The sequence below is a fragment of the Zonotrichia leucophrys genome, chromosome 21 (assembly GCF_028769735.1).
Source record: "Zonotrichia leucophrys gambelii isolate GWCS_2022_RI chromosome 21, RI_Zleu_2.0, whole genome shotgun sequence".
Lineage (NCBI taxonomy): Eukaryota > Metazoa > Chordata > Aves > Passeriformes > Passerellidae > Zonotrichia > Zonotrichia leucophrys.
In genome coordinates this window covers 6974593-6991360 of record NC_088190.1, presented here as the reverse complement: position 1 = coordinate 6991360, position 16768 = coordinate 6974593, and the positions used below count along the sequence as shown (strand labels likewise).

General features: G+C 56.7%; 3 protein-coding genes across 3 annotated transcripts; 1 reads left to right on the top strand and 2 right to left on the bottom strand.

Annotated features, from left to right (window-relative positions):
* Positions 1-400: 400 nt before the first annotated feature.
* SLC66A1 (solute carrier family 66 member 1) lies at positions 401-8005 on the bottom strand. Its single transcript, XM_064730489.1, has 8 exons — positions 7583-8005; positions 7003-7190; positions 5700-5829; positions 4792-4879; positions 3561-3709; positions 2709-2801; positions 2151-2336; positions 401-1014 (listed from the first exon to the last, which is right to left on the bottom strand). The coding sequence occupies exons 2-8, from the start codon at positions 7170-7172 to the stop codon at positions 916-918; spliced, it is 915 nt and encodes a 304-aa protein (XP_064586559.1). The 5' UTR covers positions 7173-7190; positions 7583-8005; the 3' UTR covers positions 401-915.
* Positions 8006-8027: 22 nt separating this feature from the next.
* On the top strand, positions 8028-12379 carry AKR7A2 (aldo-keto reductase family 7 member A2). The gene is made up of 7 exons (XM_064730487.1): positions 8028-8256; positions 9063-9250; positions 9749-9853; positions 10374-10470; positions 10562-10661; positions 10970-11099; positions 11905-12379. The coding sequence occupies exons 1-7, from the start codon at positions 8049-8051 to the stop codon at positions 12064-12066; spliced, it is 990 nt and encodes a 329-aa protein (XP_064586557.1). The 5' UTR covers positions 8028-8048; the 3' UTR covers positions 12067-12379.
* A 377-nt stretch (positions 12380-12756) lies between these two features.
* Positions 12757-16729, bottom strand: MRTO4 (MRT4 homolog, ribosome maturation factor). Its single transcript, XM_064730488.1, has 8 exons — positions 16601-16729; positions 16190-16248; positions 15989-16092; positions 15822-15903; positions 15533-15600; positions 14166-14317; positions 13229-13305; positions 12757-13050 (listed from the first exon to the last, which is right to left on the bottom strand). Exons 1-8 carry the CDS (start codon positions 16626-16628, stop codon positions 12901-12903), a joined length of 720 nt encoding a protein of 239 aa, XP_064586558.1. The 5' UTR covers positions 16629-16729; the 3' UTR covers positions 12757-12900.
* Between the last annotated feature and the right edge of the window lie 39 nt (positions 16730-16768).

The window sequence follows — 16768 nt, the reverse complement described above, 5'->3', positions numbered from 1 at the left end:
TCCAGGAGGGAGCACTGGCTGAGCTCAGGGCCCCCAGAGGGGATAAACCCACCAGTGTTGCAGATAAACTCATCAGTGTTGCAGATAGACTCAACAGGTTGAGGATAAATTCATCAGAATGAAGAAAAATTTATCAGAATGAGGATAAACTCATCAGACTGAGGATAAATGTGTCAGGTTGATAAATTCATCAAGGATAGAGGGCAGGAACTGAAAAGCAGAGTGAGCAGCTCTGCTCTTCTGCTGGGGAACAGCAATGGAGCAACTTCCCCAAGGAATGCATGCAATTAAAACATGGGTGAGGCAAAGAATGAGAAGTCAGAGATGTGGGACTGTGAGACTCATTAGGAAAGAGGCAGGAGCTGCCAAGTAAAGCAGCAAAATGAAACCAAGGCAGGCAGGTGGGGAAAGATGTGTTTTATAGATGGGTGAGCCATGCTAATTAAAACAGGTGTGGACTGAAGACTTTGGTTCTGCTGCTCCTTCCCCACTGGATGCAGCCCTGTGTGTCTGCAGAAGGAGCTGAGGGGCAGCTGTGAGGCCGCAGGGCTGTGTCTGTGGCAGGTCAGTCACTCTGTCCCCTCCCCACGTTTTCCAGCACCAGGGAAGCTCCAGATCAGCCCTGGCAGACACAGCAGTGCCCAGGCTCAGCTGTGGGGCACTGCAGCAGCAAGGAGCAGCTGAGGTATCCAAAAATTCCCTTTTATCCTGAAAGCATCATTGGTATGCAAGAGGCACCAGGTGTCCCAGCAGCATCCTCTGCCACCGCCTTGGCAGCACAACGTGTCACCCAAGGCTCAGGGCCTCTTCTGCCAGGAGCCACCAGGATGGAGGGGCTGCTCTGGCCAGCCCTGAGGCACGTGCCTTCCTCATGTGCATCCTCCTCCTCCTCTCCATGCAGGGCAGGTCCCTCTGTCAGCTCTCTGGGCTCTCCTCAGGCTCCCCCAGCAGAGCCCCCCTCTCCTCGAGGCTGCCAGGCCGTCCTTTCCTGTAGGCCAGGAACTGGAAGGAGATCTGGGGAGAGGTCAAGGCTCTGCACACTCACAGGGGGAGCTGGGGATGCTCTGGGGGTCAGCACCCCGAGATTGTGCCAGGAGAGGTGGGAACAGCACAGGGAGCTCAGTGCAAAGCAGGGGCTGAGCATTTCCCAGCCAGAGCAGCAGCACAGATCCCCAGGGAGCAGCAGCACAGATCCCTAAAGAGCAGCAGCACAGATCCCCAGGGAGCAGCAGCACAGATCCCTGAGGGAGCAGCAGCACAGATCCCTGAGGAGCAGCAGCACAGATCCCTGAGGAGCAGCAGCACAGATCCCTGAGGAGCAGCAGCACAGATCCCTGAGGAGCAGCAGCACAGATCCCCAGGGAGCAGCAGCACAGATCCCTGAGGAGCAGCAGCACAGATCCCATGGGAGCAGCAGCACAGATCCCCAAGGAGCAGCAGCACAGATCCCTGAGGAGCAGCAGCACAGATCCCCAAGGAGCAGCAGCACAGATCCCTGAGGGAGCAGCAGCACAGATCCCTGAGGAGCAGCAGCACAGATCCCCAGGAGCAGCAGCACAGATCCCTGAGGGAGCAGCAGCACAGATCCCCAGGGAGCAGCAGCACAGATCCCTAAGGAGCAGCAGCACAGATCCCTAAGGAGCAGCAGCACAGATCCCTGAGGAGCAGCAGCACAGATCCCTGAGGAGCAGCAGCACAGATCCCTGAGGGAGCAGCAGCACAGATCCCTGAGGGAGCAGCAGCACAGATCCCAGGAGCAGCAGCACAGATCCCTGAGGAGCAGCAGCACAGATCCCTGAGGAGCAGCAGCAGATCCAGAGCAGCAGCACAGATCCCGAGGAGCAGCAGCACAGATCCCCAGGGAGCAGCAGCACAGATCCCTGAGGAGCAGCAGCACAGATCCCGAGGGAGCAGCAGCACAGATCCCTGAGGAGCAGCAGCACAGATCCCTAAGGAGCAGCAGCACAGATCCCCAGGGAGCAGCAGCACAGATCCCATGGGAGCAGCAGCACAGATCCCCAAGGAGCAGCAGCACAGATCCCTGAGGGAGCAGCAGCACAGATTCCCACCACCCTCAGCACCACCCTCCCTCCTGCCCAGCCCTAAATCCCACTCCCTGCAGGATGGATCCAGCCCAGGGGAAAGGATACAGCCACATCCAGGGCCAGCACGCCCAGGCTGCCCACCAGCCAGGGCAGGTGGTGCAGGATGTAATCACCTTGGCCCTGGCCTGGCTCTGGGTTCTTCAGCAGCACACTGAGCCCATACAGGGAATTGCCCAGCATCACCAGGGCAAAGAGAGAGTAGGACACCCCACTGGTGGATTTCCTCTTGTACTGGGAAAAGAGGGAGAGGAGAGGAGCTTGGGTGCAGCTCTCCTAAATCTCTCCACAACTATTAATTTAATCATGCTATTAATCATGCTCACCCCAGCAGTAAAAAAGAGAAGTGGTGACTCAGTGCTGGGAGTCTTTTAGTTCCCCTTTGGCTTGTAAATTAGACAAAATGAAAGCCCCACCCTCAGAATATTGCTAGGTTAAAGGGAGGGGAGAAAAATAAATACAGAGAAGTGGTCCCTTATGGAATGATCAGAGATGGGGCCTGGGACCTTGGAGCAGAGAGGAGAAAGGAGAACTTTCCCCAGGGAGAAAGGAGAGTCCCCAGCCCCCAGGGAGGGACGGGTGAGGAGCCCCAGGCTGGGCACTCACGTTGGTGCAGATCTGGGGCACTCGGGAGCACAGGTAGAGCACGGAGGAGACGGAGCCGATGGTAAATCCGATGATTTCAGTCCTGGAGAAAGGCTGCAAGGCAGGGGCGGGGACAGGGACAGGGACAGCCCCCGTGCTCAGAGCCCAGCACGGCCACTCCCACCCGCGTGTGCCCCGCTCCCCTCCTCTGACAGCCCCTGATAATTACAGCTGCTAATTAACATTTCACCGTGCCACAGGAAAACACCCAGGGCAGACTGTTATAACGGGAATTGGGTTTATTTGCTTTGCTCAGAATTGTGAATTCTTTTCTATTGCCAGAGCAAAACTATTCTACAAACCCACTTTCAGTTTCAGCCAATTGAGTTACCTTGCTGCACTTTCTTGCTTTGGTTTTCAGTAATGTATATATAAATGTGGATAATTGGAAAAAGAATTAAAGGGGAGAGGTCCTACAAATTTCCTCAACACAGGAACCACATTTGTTGGAGACTGTCTATCCTATGCAGCTGCCTGAGATAAAGGCTGTTTGCAAAGAGAGATGTGGGAAATGTGAGGTTTGCTGACTCTTGAGCAGGCCCATAGAAGTGCTTGAAGTTTGAAGTGAAAATGCCCTGAAATGTCTGAAATCCTGCAGCAAACTGTTCCTGAATTTTGGAGGAATCTTTGGAAAAGTGCCATCTTCCTAGACTCTATCAGTCTCCTGGAGAACAATTTGGCCCTAAAGCAGGAACAGCCCCTAACCCCAACACACGTGCTGGGGTGCAGGGTGGGTTTTTGGGATCCCAGCACCCAGCAGGGCATCCCCACCCAGAGCTCTCTCCCACCTGCCAGGTTTAGGAACTGGCTCACCTTTGGTCCAAGCTCATCCCCAGGAGCTGACAGCAGAGATCTCCCTTTGAAGGCCCCTGGAGCCTCGGGGCTGGCACTGCCCAGGAGGGAGAGGCTGGGCAGGGCCCCCACGGAGAGGAACACGAAGGCTGCATTGATGGGAGCAGGGACTGCAGAGAGCAAACAGAGCCTGCTCAGGGAGAGCCCAGCAACCCCAACAGCCCCGGGGCTGCCAGGACCCTCCTGGGCTGAAGAAACCTCCAAGCTCCCCCTTATCTCACCAGGGGACTGAGCCACCTCTGATCTCTCCCTTATCTCACCAGGGGATGGGGCAGTGGCTGCTGTGGGTGCTGGTGTGATTTATCTGCCAGGGATGTGCCCAATTTGTGCCTTATCAGGGAGGAAACTGCTCCTATCTTGGTTTCTTTGGGTTTAGGGCTCTATAGAATCATCCCCACTAGATGATTTCACTGTCTTAAATTCACTCTCAAATCCTTGCCAGAGCAGGGATTCATACTCCTAACCCTAGCAACAAATAAGCCCTGCTGTGGATTATTTGTTAGTAGCAATTTATTATTTTTCAGTAAATTTTAGTGATTATTTTCAAGCTCCCCAGCTTAACAAAACCATGTATCTGATGGGTCAAATACCAACTGGCAATAACTTTATATGTCTTTACTAAGTTAAACAATCACCCCAGTCCCAAGGAGCCTGTTTGAGGTTCAGCAGTGATGGAAAGGGGATTTTCTCTGTGTGTTTAAACCCTGCAAGAACTGCTCAGGTTCCCTTTTCACTCCAGTTGAACAGACAGGAACCTCCCTGTCAAGGCAGGAGCACTGACCCTGAAACAGTGGGAAAACTTCCCCATTCCCTTCCAGCACTGCCCGAGTCAGGAGTTCTGTGATTCCCAGCTCTGAGGTGGAATCACCACGTAACTGAGGGGGATTTATTTAATTCTGTGCCCCCTGAGGCTCAGGGGGGGTTGTTTGCAGCCTGGACACTGTGGGTGGGTGGGGGTTGCAGGGCCTGCAGAAGCCCCAGGCCCAGCCTGTAGGGGTTTGTTGGCTTTGCCTCTCCTAGGGGCTCAAATTATCCAAGGAGAAAAAGAAAAATAAAACCAAACCACCAACACAGCAAGCAACAAGAGGCATCATCTGCTGACTGTGCCTGGAATCTCCCAGGCTCCCAGAGAATCCCCCCTCTCTGCTCCCAGTGCCCAGGGGAACAGACCCCACCCCGTGCCCCAACTCACAGGCTCTGCCCCTGTTCTTCACCCGGTAGTAGCAGTACAGGGACAGCATGGCCAGGTCTGCCAGCACGTAGTAAATGGCCGTGTACACCTGTGGGGAGGGGAGGGGACAGGCTGGGGACACCCACGGGGAGCTGGGGGCTCCCACAGGGCTGCTCCCTGCCCTCCTGGGGTCCCTGGGGGAGAGGGGGCTGTCCTGGGGTGAAGGGAGAAACCCTGTGAGAGAAGGAGGTCCTGGGGTGGAGGGAGCAACTCCAGAGGCAGGGAAAGGAGGAACTCGGGGGTGAAGAAGGGAGCATCCCTGGGAGAGAAGGGAAAACACCAAGAGGGGGAAAAGGGAGCATCCCCAGGGAGGAAGGAGGGAGCAACCCCATGGGGGAAGGAAGGAGGGAGCATCCCTGGGGAGGAAGGAGGGAGCAACCCCAGGGAGAGAAGGGAAAACACCAAGAAGGGAGCATCCCTGTGAGAGAAGGGAAAACACCGAGAGGGGAAGGAGGGAGCATCCCTGGGAGGAACGAGGGAGCATCCCTGGGAGAAAAGGGAAAACACCAAGAAAGGAAGAAGGGAGCATCCCGGGGAGGAAGGAGGGAGCATCCCTGTGAGGGAAGGAGGGAGCATCCCTGGGAGAGAAGGGAAAACACTGAGAGGGGGAAAAGGGAGCATCCCTGTGAGAGAAGGGAAAACACCGAGAGGGGAAGGAGGGAGCATCCCCACAGGGCAAGGACGGAGCATCCCTGGGAGAGAATGGACCACACCCGGGGGAAAAGGGAGAAAGTCGAGGATGAGAGAGGGGAGCATTTCTAGGGGGCAGAGGGAGCATCCCCGGCAGTTTTGGCTCTGCTCTGGACACAGCAGCTGCCAGCCCCTCCCTCCTCCCTGGAGCTGGGCTGTTTGAGAGCCAGCCCCGGTACCTGCAGGGGCAGCTGATCGGCCAGGAAGGAGCCGATGAGGTTGAGGAGGTCTCCGCCCAGCCATCCCAGCAGGAAATAGATGGAGAGAGCCTGGTCCATGATGCCCGTTCGGCAGGCCTGGTAGAACTGCCTGCAGGGCATTGGGCAGGGGAACAAACATCACCTCAGAGCGCTACCTGGGAGCCATGCCCAGGATTCTGCGCATCCCAAAGCAGTCATGGGAGGAAAGGCAAGGTCACACGCTGCCCTGGCCCCAGGGACAACAACTGAGCCCCACTGAGAGCCCTGTGGGAGGAGCAGGAGGATGATCCCAGCTGCAGGATCCTCCCCTCCGGTTGCGAAAGAGCCGTGACTCCTCATGTGCCTGTCTGCCACCCCTGTGTCAGCACTTCCAAGCACCCCAGGGCTCCTGGGGACGGGACATTCCTCCCGCAGCGTGACCTGTCCTGCCGGCCCTGCACGTGCCTGACGTGGGACATTCGGGCACGGCGACAACACCGCGGCCACCGCGGGGCTCTGGGGCTGCGCTGCTCCGGGGCTGTGCTCCCCTCACCCTGCCGAGCCCTCGCTGCTTGTGCCGCGGGGATTCAATGATTGTGGCACCTTGTGCTTGCCAGAGGGTGTCTGCCATCCCCGGAAGGGCTGCCCGGAATGTGGGGGCGATACTCGGGGATTTGGGAGCGGCACTCGGGGATTTGGGACCCATACCCATAAATTCGGGAGCAATTCCCCATAAATTCGGGAGCGGTCCCCATAAATTCGAGAGTGATACTCAGGGATTTGAGAGCGATACCCAGGGGATTTGGGAGCGGTCCCCATAAATTCGAGAGTGATACTCAGGGATTTGAGAGCGGAACCCAGGGGATTCGGGAGCCTTAATCAGGGATTTGAGAGCGGTCCCCAGAAATTCGGGAGCGGCACTCAGGGATTCGGGACTGATACTCAGGGATTTGGGAGCGGTCCCCGGGGATTCGGGAGCAGTACTCGGGGATTTGGGAGCAGTCTCCATAAATTCGGGAGCAGTATCCAAGGGTTTGGGAGCGGCAACCATAAATTCGGGAGTGGTCCCATAAATTCGGGACTGATACTCAGGGATTTGAGAGCGATACCCAGGGGATTCGGGAGCCTTACCCTGGGATTTGAGAGCGGTCCCCATAAATTCGGGAGAGGTACTCAGGGATTCGGGAGCGGCACCCGTAAATTCGGGAGTGACACTCAGGGATTTGAGAGCAGTCCCCATAAATTCGGGAGCGGTACTCAGGGATTCGGGAGCGGTACTCAGGGATTCGGGAGCGGTACTCACGGGAAGGCTGCGGCGATGAAGCAGGCGATGGAGCCCAGCCCCAGGACGATGCTGGCGACATCCCGGCTGTCCTGGGCACACTCATGGAACACATCCATGATCCAGCGGGAGCCGTTGGGACAATCGGAAAGATTCCCCGAGGGGAGACCCCTCCAGCGCCGCGCAGCCATGGAACTGCCGGGATAACGCTGGGGAAAAGGGAATAACACAGGGAAAATTTAATAACAATGGGGAGCGAAAGATCTGCGGGAGGGACAGGTCTGGGGATGCTCCGGGTACTGGCTCATGTTGGAAAAATGCATCGTTAGTGGATAATTCACCTTTATTGGGTTTGCTGCCAGCATGGCAGCGTCTGGCCTCAAAGGAGAAACAGAAGAAATGAAAGAAGAAGAAATAAAGAAGAAAGGGGGAAAAAGGAGGAAAAGAAGGGGGGAAGGGGAAAAAATAGTAATAAAAAAGAAACAAAAAAGAAAAGAAAAAAATGAAAGGAAAAAAAGGAAGAAAAAAAAAAGAAGCAGAAGAAAAGGAGAAGTGAAAAAAAAGTGGGGGGAGAATAAATAAAAGAAGCTGAAATCCCAACCTGCCCCGCAGCACCGGCACTCGCCTCTTCACCGACGCGGTTCGAAACTGTATTTTTCCTTGAAAACCCGCTCTTTTTGAAACTTGGGCTGTTTTTCTTTGCGAATCCACAACTCCTCAGACACCCGCCGTGTTTCCTTCTCCGCTGTCCCAGACCCTCCCAGTTTCCTTCGCTGCTCTCTCAAACCCTGCCGGGTTTCCTTTAACGCTGTCCCAGACCCGCCGCTCCTCCGCCGCTTTCTCAGGAACCTGCCGCACACCGGCAATTTTTCACAGTGTGAAATCAGCGAGCCTTTTCACAAAGTTGCTGCATTTCCCCGCGGTTTCCCAGCCCTGCCTTTCCCAAAGTTGCTGTTTTTCCCCGATCTCGGTTAGCCCGGTCCCGGCCCCGCCGTGTGAGGGGCCGGGCGGGGCGGGGCCGCGCAGGCGCGATGGCGGTGCGGGCGGTGCGGGTGGCCCGGGCAGCGATGGCGGCGGTGGCGGGCGGCGGGGCCCGGCCCGCGGTGGTGCTGGGCGCGATGGAGATGGGCCGGCGAGCCGGGCCCGAGGCGAGCGCCGAGCTGCTCCGCGCCTTCCTGCGCCGCCGGTACCGCCTCGTCGACACTGCCTTCATGTACGCGGGCGGAGAGTCCGAGCGCATCCTGGGCACGCTGCTGGCCGGCGGCACCGAGCCCGGTAGGGCGGCGGAGGGCGGGCTGCCCTCGGGGGAGAGGGGCTGCCCTGAGGAGAAGGGGCTGCTGTGCCAGGCTGACACTGTCCTTGAGGAGAAGGGACTTTGCCAGGACTCCTTCTGTGAGGGGAGGGGTCTTTCCTGAGGAGAAGGGATTTCCCTGAGGAGAGGGGACTTGCTGGGAGCCGCGCCCTGAGGAGAGGGTCCTCCCTTGAGGAGAGGGGCTCATCTCTTCTGCCAGGCTGACACTGTCCTTGAGGAGACGAGCCTTGGCCAGGACTCGTTCCCTGAGGAGCAGGGTCTTCCCTGTTAGACTGTGCCCTCCCTGAGGAGATGGGACTTCCCTGGGTCTTCCCTGTCAGGCTGTGCCCTCCTTGAGGAGATGGCGCTTCCCTGGGCAAGGAGAAAGAGAAGGGTCTTCCCTGCCAGTCTGAGGCCGTTCCCAGCCACAAGGGCACTCCCCAGAGTCCATTCCCTGAGGAGAGGGATCTTCCCTGCCCGGCTGATTCCCTCGTCAAGGAAAATGGACTTGCCCCAGGCCCATTCCCTTAGGACATGGATTTTCCCTGCTGATGCCATGCCTGAGGGGAAGGGACCCCTGTGCTAGTGCTGACCCCCAGACCTTGAGGAGCAGACTTTCCCTGCCTGGGGCAGATCCTCAGTCCCTGCAGAGAAGAGCCCCCTCTGCCAGGCTGATGGGATTCCTGAGCAAAGGCACCTTCCCTGAAACCCCTCAAACACTTATGTCACTTATCCCCACTCCCCTCCTCAAGGTGGAAAGATCCTTGCTCATTCCTCCTCTCTCTGCCAGTGGAAGTGGCCACCAAGGCCAACCCGTGGGACGGGAAGACGCTGAAGGCGGAGAGCGTGCGCTCCCAGCTGGACACGTCCCTGGAGAGGCTGCAGAGGAAGAGTGTGGAGCTCTTCTACCTCCACGCTCCTGACCACGGCACCCCGGTGGAGGAAACCCTGCGTGCCTGCAACGAGCTGCACAAAGAGGTGAAGTGCAGAGTCCAAGGCTGGACAATCCTTGATTCCCTCCTTCCCACTGCTTTTTTTAAACCAGGGCTGCTTGTTGTGCCCATCTGAAGCTCTGGGTTTGTGCAGCTCTGAGAAGGGGAGCAGAGCTGAGCAGCCACTGTTCTTTGTGTGCTCACGTGGTGCACTTTGTTCCCAAGAGCTCTTGGAACATCTGGACTTTGCTTCCAGCCCTGTTAACAGTCTGGGTTAAGATTAGTGCTGGTAATGGGTAAAGAATTCCTGAGTTTTGTTTATCTGGTTATATCATTTAAACTAGAAGGTGTGAATTCCAAATGAACAGAAAATGGGGAATATTTTTGTCATGTCTTAATAATTCATGGTCTGTCAGAAAAGGTGGACAGGAATTAACCCTTCGGGACTAAAATTTGTGTCCTTTTCACTGTACCCATCTTGTGCTGTCTGGGTCCAGATGAACTTTGAAACACTGGCTGTGAATTCCCTTTTATTCCTCTGCAGGGGAAGTTTAAAGAGCTTGGCCTGTCAAACTACGCCTCATGGGAGGTGGCAGAAATCTGCACCATCTGCAAGTACAACAACTGGGTGATGCCAACTGTGTACCAGGTGAGGGAGCAGGGAGGCTTGGATCTGGGCTCCCCAAATCTGGCCCCAGTGTGTCAGATATAAACACAGAAGGAATCTGCTGCAGTTAGTCTGGGAAGTCACAGAGTCACTGAGGTTGGGAACGACCTCCAGTCCCAGCTGTGCCCAGTGCCCACCTTGTCACCCAACCCAGAGCTCTGAGTGCCACGTCCAGGCCTCCCTTTGACAACTCCAGGGGTGGGGACTCCAACACCTCCCTGGGCAGCCCCTTCAAGGCCTGAGCACCCTTTCAGTGAGGAAGTTCAGGAAGCTGAGCGAGGTCACTGCTCAGAAACAGCTCAGTGTGTTCATTGCTGGAGCCAGCAACTCCCCTGCCATGGAACTTCAATCATTGGCAGCCCTTCAGTGAGTCTGTTCCTAAACAAATCATCACCTTGTGGGACCTGAGGCCGCTCTCTGGGGTGGGCATTGCCAGGGAAGGGTGGGAAGGGGCAGCTGCTGTGCCCTGAGCTCTGTGTGAGGCCTCTCCCACCCCGTGCAGGGAATGTACAACGCGACCACGCGCCAGGTGGAGACCGAGCTGTTCCCCTGCCTCAGGCACTTCGGGCTGCGCTTCTACGCCTACAACCCACTGGCAGGTACAGGGCCAAGGCTTGGGACAGAGCTCTGAGGAGTGGGGGCTCTGCAGAGCCAGCCCAACCCCGAATCTGCTGCTCCCTTCCCTCCCAGGGGGGCTCCTCACCGGCAAGTACAAGTACGAGGACAAGGACACGCGCCAGCCCACCGGGAGGTTTTTTGGGAATGACTGGGCTCAGGCCTACAGGGACAGGTATGTCCTGAGCTGACAGACAAACAGCAGTGGCTGCATGAAAAAAACACTCTGATAGTCAGCTGAGAGGGAGCAGAATTGACCAAAGCTTGGGGTTGTGTCAGCACACGTGGTTGGGGCTGTGGTGTGACTGAGCTCTGCAGGGTGGGCTTTAGGCTCGGCTTCCTCACAGCTCCCAAGGGAGACTGCAGAAGTCCTCAGAGGCTACAAAGAGTTGTATGAGGCTTCTGAAAGCCTTTTGATTGGAATATAGATGTACCACTGACTGGAGATCCCAAGGGCAGTTACAATGATTTTTTTTTTGGCAGGTACTGGAAAAAACACAATTTTGAGGGAATTGCACTGGTAGAAAAAGCTCTGAAAGACGCTTATGGCTCCACTGCACCCAGCCTGGCCTCTGCTGCTCTGCGCTGGCTCTACCACCACTCCAAACTGCAGGTGAGAGCTTGGCTGGGCACTGCTGCCATGACCCACAAACAGGGAAATTTCAGCATAGGTGTCTTTTAATCCCATGGCATTGTGGCATTCCAGAGTGAATATTGCTGTACAGACCCTGCCGGGCAGCGGGAGTGAGGCAGCTCTGAGCTGGCAGCTCTGCCTTTTCCCATGTGATCAGAGCTGGAAGCTTCAAGTGGAAGATTTTAGGTGCCAGTTCCTGGGGTCTTGGCTTCCCTGCAAGGAGAGGACTCACCTTTCACTGGACTAGGAACCTCATGCTTAGAATTCCTGATGTTCCCTAAATGTTCCTGTAGCCCATCATAAAGTAGGATTTGGCAGCTTCTGAGGATTTGGGGTGCCTTGGGCATGTCCTGGCCTAGTGAGCAGAATTTGTGGTGTCAGTTGCTTAATTCCATCAGAGCACCCCACGGAGATGGGTGAGATCAGCTCCAAAACCCCACCCCAGGTTCCTGAGTGGGTTAATCTGAGCTGTTTCCACTGGAAAGGGAAGGCATTCTGCAGAAATCTGGGGGCTTTACTCAGCCTTTGAACAGCACAAGGACAGAAGGAGTTCTAGCCCCAGCCCAACAAGGACAAAGGTGTCCCTCAGTTTTCTCCAGCCCCAAATGCAGCTCTGTGTGTAGCAGTGTCCCTCAGGGATCCCAGCTGCACAGCAAACCCCAGCCTGGCCCTGCTGTACCTTTCTTCAGGAGTCCTTTAGTGGAAAGAAATGCTTTGTTTGGCCCACGGTACTCGGGAGATGAACTTCCTTTTGGGATCAGCAACCCTTGCCATGTGTTCCCAGGGTTCTCTCGGAGATGCAGTGATCATTGGCATGTCCAACATGGAGCAGCTGGAGCAGAACCTCAACTACAGCGAGGAGGGGCCCCTGCTGCCGGCCGTGGTGCAGGCGTTCGACCAGGCCTGGAACCTGAGCGCCCACGACTGCCCCAACTACTTCCGCTAGGGAGGGAGGGTGGCACACCTGGCACACCTGGCACAGGCTCAGGACAGCTCCTGCCCACCCTGCCCTCCCACCCACGGCTGGAGGGCTCTGGGGGTTTCCTCAATCAGTGAAGCTTTGTAGGATCCACGCCCGTGCCTTGTCCTCCCTGGCAGCCCCTCACTCGGCTCCCCCAGCACAGCCCGTGATTCAGGATGCAGCTGATCAGGAAAATGAACACCTGAACGAGGTGAAGCCCCTGTTCTGCTTTAATGTGAAATCTTAAATGATTACATAGAAGAATAAAATCTCTTTCTAGTGCACAACCCATCTCTGACCTGTGCCTGGAACCTGGCATCTCTTTGGCAGCACTTGGGACTTTGAATCACAGAATATCAGCAGGGTTTGGGTTGGACAGTCCCTAAATCTCACCTTGTTCCACCCCCTGCCAAGGGCAGGGACACCTTCCACTATCCCAGGGTGCTCCAAGCCCATCCAGCCTGGCCTTGGGCACTGCCAGGGAAAAGGCAAAATTCCAAGGGTTGAGCTAAGGATCTTCCTCCGTGTCAGAATAACAAACCTCAGCATCTTTCCCTTTGTGCTCTATCAAAATTCCATTTCATTTACACCCTTCCTGCCCAGTTTTCATGTCTGAGCTGGCATTTCCTCAGATCCCAGGCTCCACCATCACTAACAGGAGCAGCAACAACCAGCTGAAGTTTCACATAGATATTTATATAAATATAAAAAAAGCATAGGTAGGTCATTATAAAGATCATGCCAGTCCAGGTGTACCCAGGGAAGGGAAATATCCTCCTCTTCTTGTCCCTAAAATAGAACTGTCTGGTGACCAAGCTGTTAGTCCTCATTGCTGTCATCATCATCATCCTCCTCTTCTTCCTCCTCCTCTGCTGCATCTCCCACGAGCTTCTGGAAGTCTCCTGTCTCAGAATTCCACAGAAACTTCATGGTGACTTTAAATTCTGCCATCTCGTAGCCAAAGAGTTTCTAGGAGAGGACACAAATCCATCATTCCTGCTTTACTGTCTCTGTGCCCAGCCCAGCAAAACAGTAAATCCTGCTTCCAGGGGGGAAGTGGAGCAAAGCAGGAACCAAAATAATTGCTGCTGAGTTTTAGGAGATGTGTTAATGAATTATTTTGTGTCAGGGCTGCTGTGTTACTCACCAGCACTCGGGCCTGTTCTGGGGTGAGAACATCTCCTTCCTTGCACACTTCATAATCCGACAGCAGCGTCACCACTCCTGCAAGCAACACCCCTGAAATGGGACCCCAGGCACTGGGGGACCCCTGAAATGGGATCCAGGCACTGCTGGGGCTCCCCTGGAAATGGGACCCCAGGCACTGGGGGACCCCTGGAAATGGGACCCGAAATGGGTCCACTGCCCCGAAATGGGATCCAGCACTGGGGCTCCCCTGGAAATGGGGTCCCAGACACTGGGGCTCCCTTGGAAATGGGATCCCAGGCACTGGGGGACCCCTGGAAATGGGACCCCAGGAACTGGGGGATCCCTGGAAATTGCATCCCCTGGAAATGGGATCCCAGGAACTGGGGCTGCCCTGGAAATGGGGCTGCCCAGTCCCAGCACTGGGGCTCCCCTCTGGTGGAAATGGGATCCCATGGCACAGGCAGGGACCCCTGGAAATGGGACCCCAACCCCAGGCCAACTGGGTGCTCCTGGGGTCCCTGGAAATTGCATCCGGGCCATGGAAATGGGGTCCCAGGCACTGGGGCTCCCCAGGAACATGGGGCAGAGCCAGCAGTCCCTCCAGCACCACCCACCCCTTGGAGCTGACACCTTCCCATGCAGCATCAGAGCACCCCAAGGAGAGAGATCAGCTCCAAAACCCCACCCCTGGTTCCTGAGTGGGTTCTGAGCTGTTTCTGCTGGAATGGGAAGGCATTCTGCAGAAATCTGGGGGCTTTACTCAGCCTCTGACATGACTTTGGGAACAACAGCACAAGGACAGAAGGAGTTCTAGCCCCAGCCCAACAAGGACAAAGGTGTCCCTCAGTTTTCTCCAGCCCCAAAGCTGCTGTGTGTGTAGCAGTGTCCCTCAGTGTCCCCAGGAGCACAGCCACCCCAGCCTGGCCCTGCTGTACCTTTCTTCAGCGCCGTGGGCAGCCCCAGCTGCCGCAGCTGCGGCTCCATGGAGTGGGGGAACTGCTCCAGGGGCCCCGTGTCCAGGCTGACCCCGTAGGGAGCCTTGTTCCCAGCACGGGCAAAGTCCAGCTCCCGGAACCTGGAGAACCACCTGGGACACAGGGGGGCAACAGGAGCTTCAGCTGGGGCAGGAACAGCCCTGGGCTCACACAGGGACTGGGGCACAGCCTCCTGTGAGAGTCTGTCTGAATTTTCCCTCATCTGCCTCACGATTGTCATTGGGGCACCACTGAAGAGAAGACCCCTCCTGTCTAGAATATGTGGCTCTGAAGGAGAAAAGTCACACGCCAACAAGGCCCTGAGACCTGAAAGCTCAGTGTTGAGCTATTGTTTTCACAAGTGTTGTTTGCTGTATGCTAAGAAGGGGCACTGTGCCCTTTGTGCAACAGCAGCCTTGGGAGCTGTCCCACCTCTTGGCCTGGCTGGACTCTCCTGAGTTCCAGGTGGTCTCCCACAGAAGACCCTCACCTGTTTTACAACCACCGTGACAGACAGACTGGGATGTAAGGAGCCTCTCCATCAAGGACTGAGACATGAAATCCCTATGTGAAAAGGCCCCTCTGCTCCTTCCAAGGACTGGGACTGAAACCCCCAGCCCGGGGGAGGTGTGTGGGGGACCAAAGCTGACCAAAGCGAGATGTTGGCCTGCAGGCTGTGACCACTGGAGCAAGAAAACAATGGCTCTCACTCACTGCTGAGAACATGGACTACCTGTTACATCTGTCCCCTATTGTATCTGTTTCACCCCCCCTCATAATTTTCAGTAATAAAAACCTCTGAGTTAGCTAGAGCCTTTGAGATCTCCCCAGCGTAGCAGGCAGACCCTCGGCTGGACTGGACCAAAGGACTTTGTCTCTGCGTTGGTAGCTATATCCTCTCCCTCACTCTCTCTCCCTCTCTCTTTTTCTTTCCCTTAATCCCTCTATTGCATTTCTGCTGTGGCTATTTCAATAAAACTGCATTTGTTTTGATTATCACTGCAAACCCCCTTGTACCGTGTTGGTTTTTGCATTCTGAGATCACTCCTACAAACCATCAGGTCATCTGGTCACTAGGACAGACCCTGACACCTCCCCAGGGTCTGCTGCTGCTTAGGGAGGTTGTGCTGCCCCTGCATCCCTGGAAGTGCCCAGGGGGGTGGAATGAGATGAGCTTGAAGGTCCCTCCCAGCCCAAACCCTCCCATGGTTTCTGCTGTCACAGGAAGGGCTGGGAAAGGCCCATGAGAGCATCCCTGCTGTAAGGGAAGCAGCAGGGCTCATTGGGGTTTTGTGGCAATGAAAAGGCTGTGCCAGGCTGGTACTCACTCATCCACCTCGTCCCTGGTGCGGTTGGTGAAGAGCAGCCCCACCTCCCCTCTGAGGTGTTTGCTGACCTGGAAGAAAGGAGCATGCATGGGGACAGGAACAGCAGGGACTCACTGCAGGGCTCAGCCCTGCACTGCTGCACCCAACAGAGCCCTCCTGGCAGGGCATGGATGGACCCAGTTAACGCCCCCACAGAAAGGTGACCCCAGGATGTGATTCCAGGATGTTCCCCAGGATGGGGAATGCAGCAGGTGAAGCTCTGGGACACCCAGAGGAGCTCAGCAGGTACCTTGTGCAGGTTCTCCTTGTACTCGCTGCTCGGCTCCCGGCCCAGCGCCACCATCATCACCTTGTTCTTCCCGAAGAAGATCCTGCCCAGCAGGAGGAAGAGGAGGAGGAAGATCAGCCCTGGAGCTCCCCCCTTGGGCATCCCCACCCCGCAGCACCCCTGCCCACCTGCTGTGCTTCCAGGCGTTCCGCACATCCTTCAGCTTGTTGTTCCTCATGTTGGCCACCGAGAACACGAAGATGTACTTGTAGGTGTCCACACAGCGCCGCAGCTGCGGGGGAGCCGTTACCGGGACGGGCACAGGGCACGGGGGGAACGGGCAGGACAGGGGGAAGGGGACGGGGGAGAGGGCTCGGGGCCAGACTCACCTCGGCGATCAGCGCCTGCTTGGCTTCCAGCCCCTTGCGGGGCGTCCGCGTCAGGGACACTGCGGGGACAGGGGCGGAGAGAGCGTCAGGGATGGAGGGGGAATGGAGGATGAGAGAGGGGACCGGGAGGGGATGGTAATGGAGGAGGGAACGGAGATGGGCAAGGAGATAGGGATGGGGTAAAGGACAAGGGAAGGGGACGGGGAGAGGGAAGGGGGCGATGGATGGGGCCGAGACATGAGGAAACAACGGAGAAGGGGACGGTGAAGGGGGTGAGGAGAGGGATGGGGGAATCGAGGAATGAGAAAGCGACAGGAAAGGGGACAGGAGTAGGGCAGAGGACAGGAATGGGGAGGAGAGGGATGCGCCCCTCAGGGACTCGGTACAGCCCCGCTCCGGCCCCGCTCGCACCTTTGCGGTCCCGCTTGGACTTGGGCATGGCTCCGCCGTGCTCCGAGGTCCCCGCGCCGCGCGCGGGCTGCCGGGAGCGGCCCGGGCTGCCCCGCGCGCTGCCTGCGCGCTGCTTACTCGCTTCCTGCGGCGCTGGACGCCCTTTCCCCGCTCAGGCGGCGGCGCGGG

What these genes read in the sequence shown, in the direction of transcription:
- SLC66A1 (XM_064730489.1), bottom strand. Translation starts at nt 7,172, where the DNA reads ATGGCTGCGCGGCGCTGGAGGGGTCTCCCCTCGGGGAATCTTTCCGAT. An exon ending in CCGATCAGCTGCCCCTGCAG is followed by an intron (nt 4,880 to 5,699) that starts GTACCGGGGCTG and finishes CCCTCCCCACAG; the next exon opens with GTGTACACGGCCATTTACTA. An exon ending in TGCTGGCCCTGGATGTGGCT is followed by an intron (nt 1,015 to 2,150) that starts GTATCCTTTCCC and finishes ACCTCTCCCCAG; the next exon opens with ATCTCCTTCCAGTTCCTGGC.
- AKR7A2 (XM_064730487.1), top strand. Translation starts at nt 8,049, where the DNA reads ATGGCGGCGGTGGCGGGCGGCGGGGCCCGGCCCGCGGTGGTGCTGGGC. An exon ending in TGATGCCAACTGTGTACCAG is followed by an intron (nt 9,854 to 10,373) that starts GTGAGGGAGCAG and finishes CACCCCGTGCAG; the next exon opens with GGAATGTACAACGCGACCAC. An exon ending in ACCACCACTCCAAACTGCAG is followed by an intron (nt 11,100 to 11,904) that starts GTGAGAGCTTGG and finishes ATGTGTTCCCAG; the next exon opens with GGTTCTCTCGGAGATGCAGT.
- MRTO4 (XM_064730488.1), bottom strand. Translation starts at nt 16,628, where the DNA reads ATGCCCAAGTCCAAGCGGGACCGCAAAG. An exon ending in GTCCAAGCGGGACCGCAAAG is followed by an intron (nt 16,249 to 16,600) that starts GTGCGAGCGGGG and finishes CTGTCCCCGCAG; the next exon opens with TGTCCCTGACGCGGACGCCC. An exon ending in GCCCACGGCGCTGAAGAAAG is followed by an intron (nt 13,306 to 14,165) that starts GTACAGCAGGGC and finishes TGTTGCTTGCAG; the next exon opens with GAGTGGTGACGCTGCTGTCG.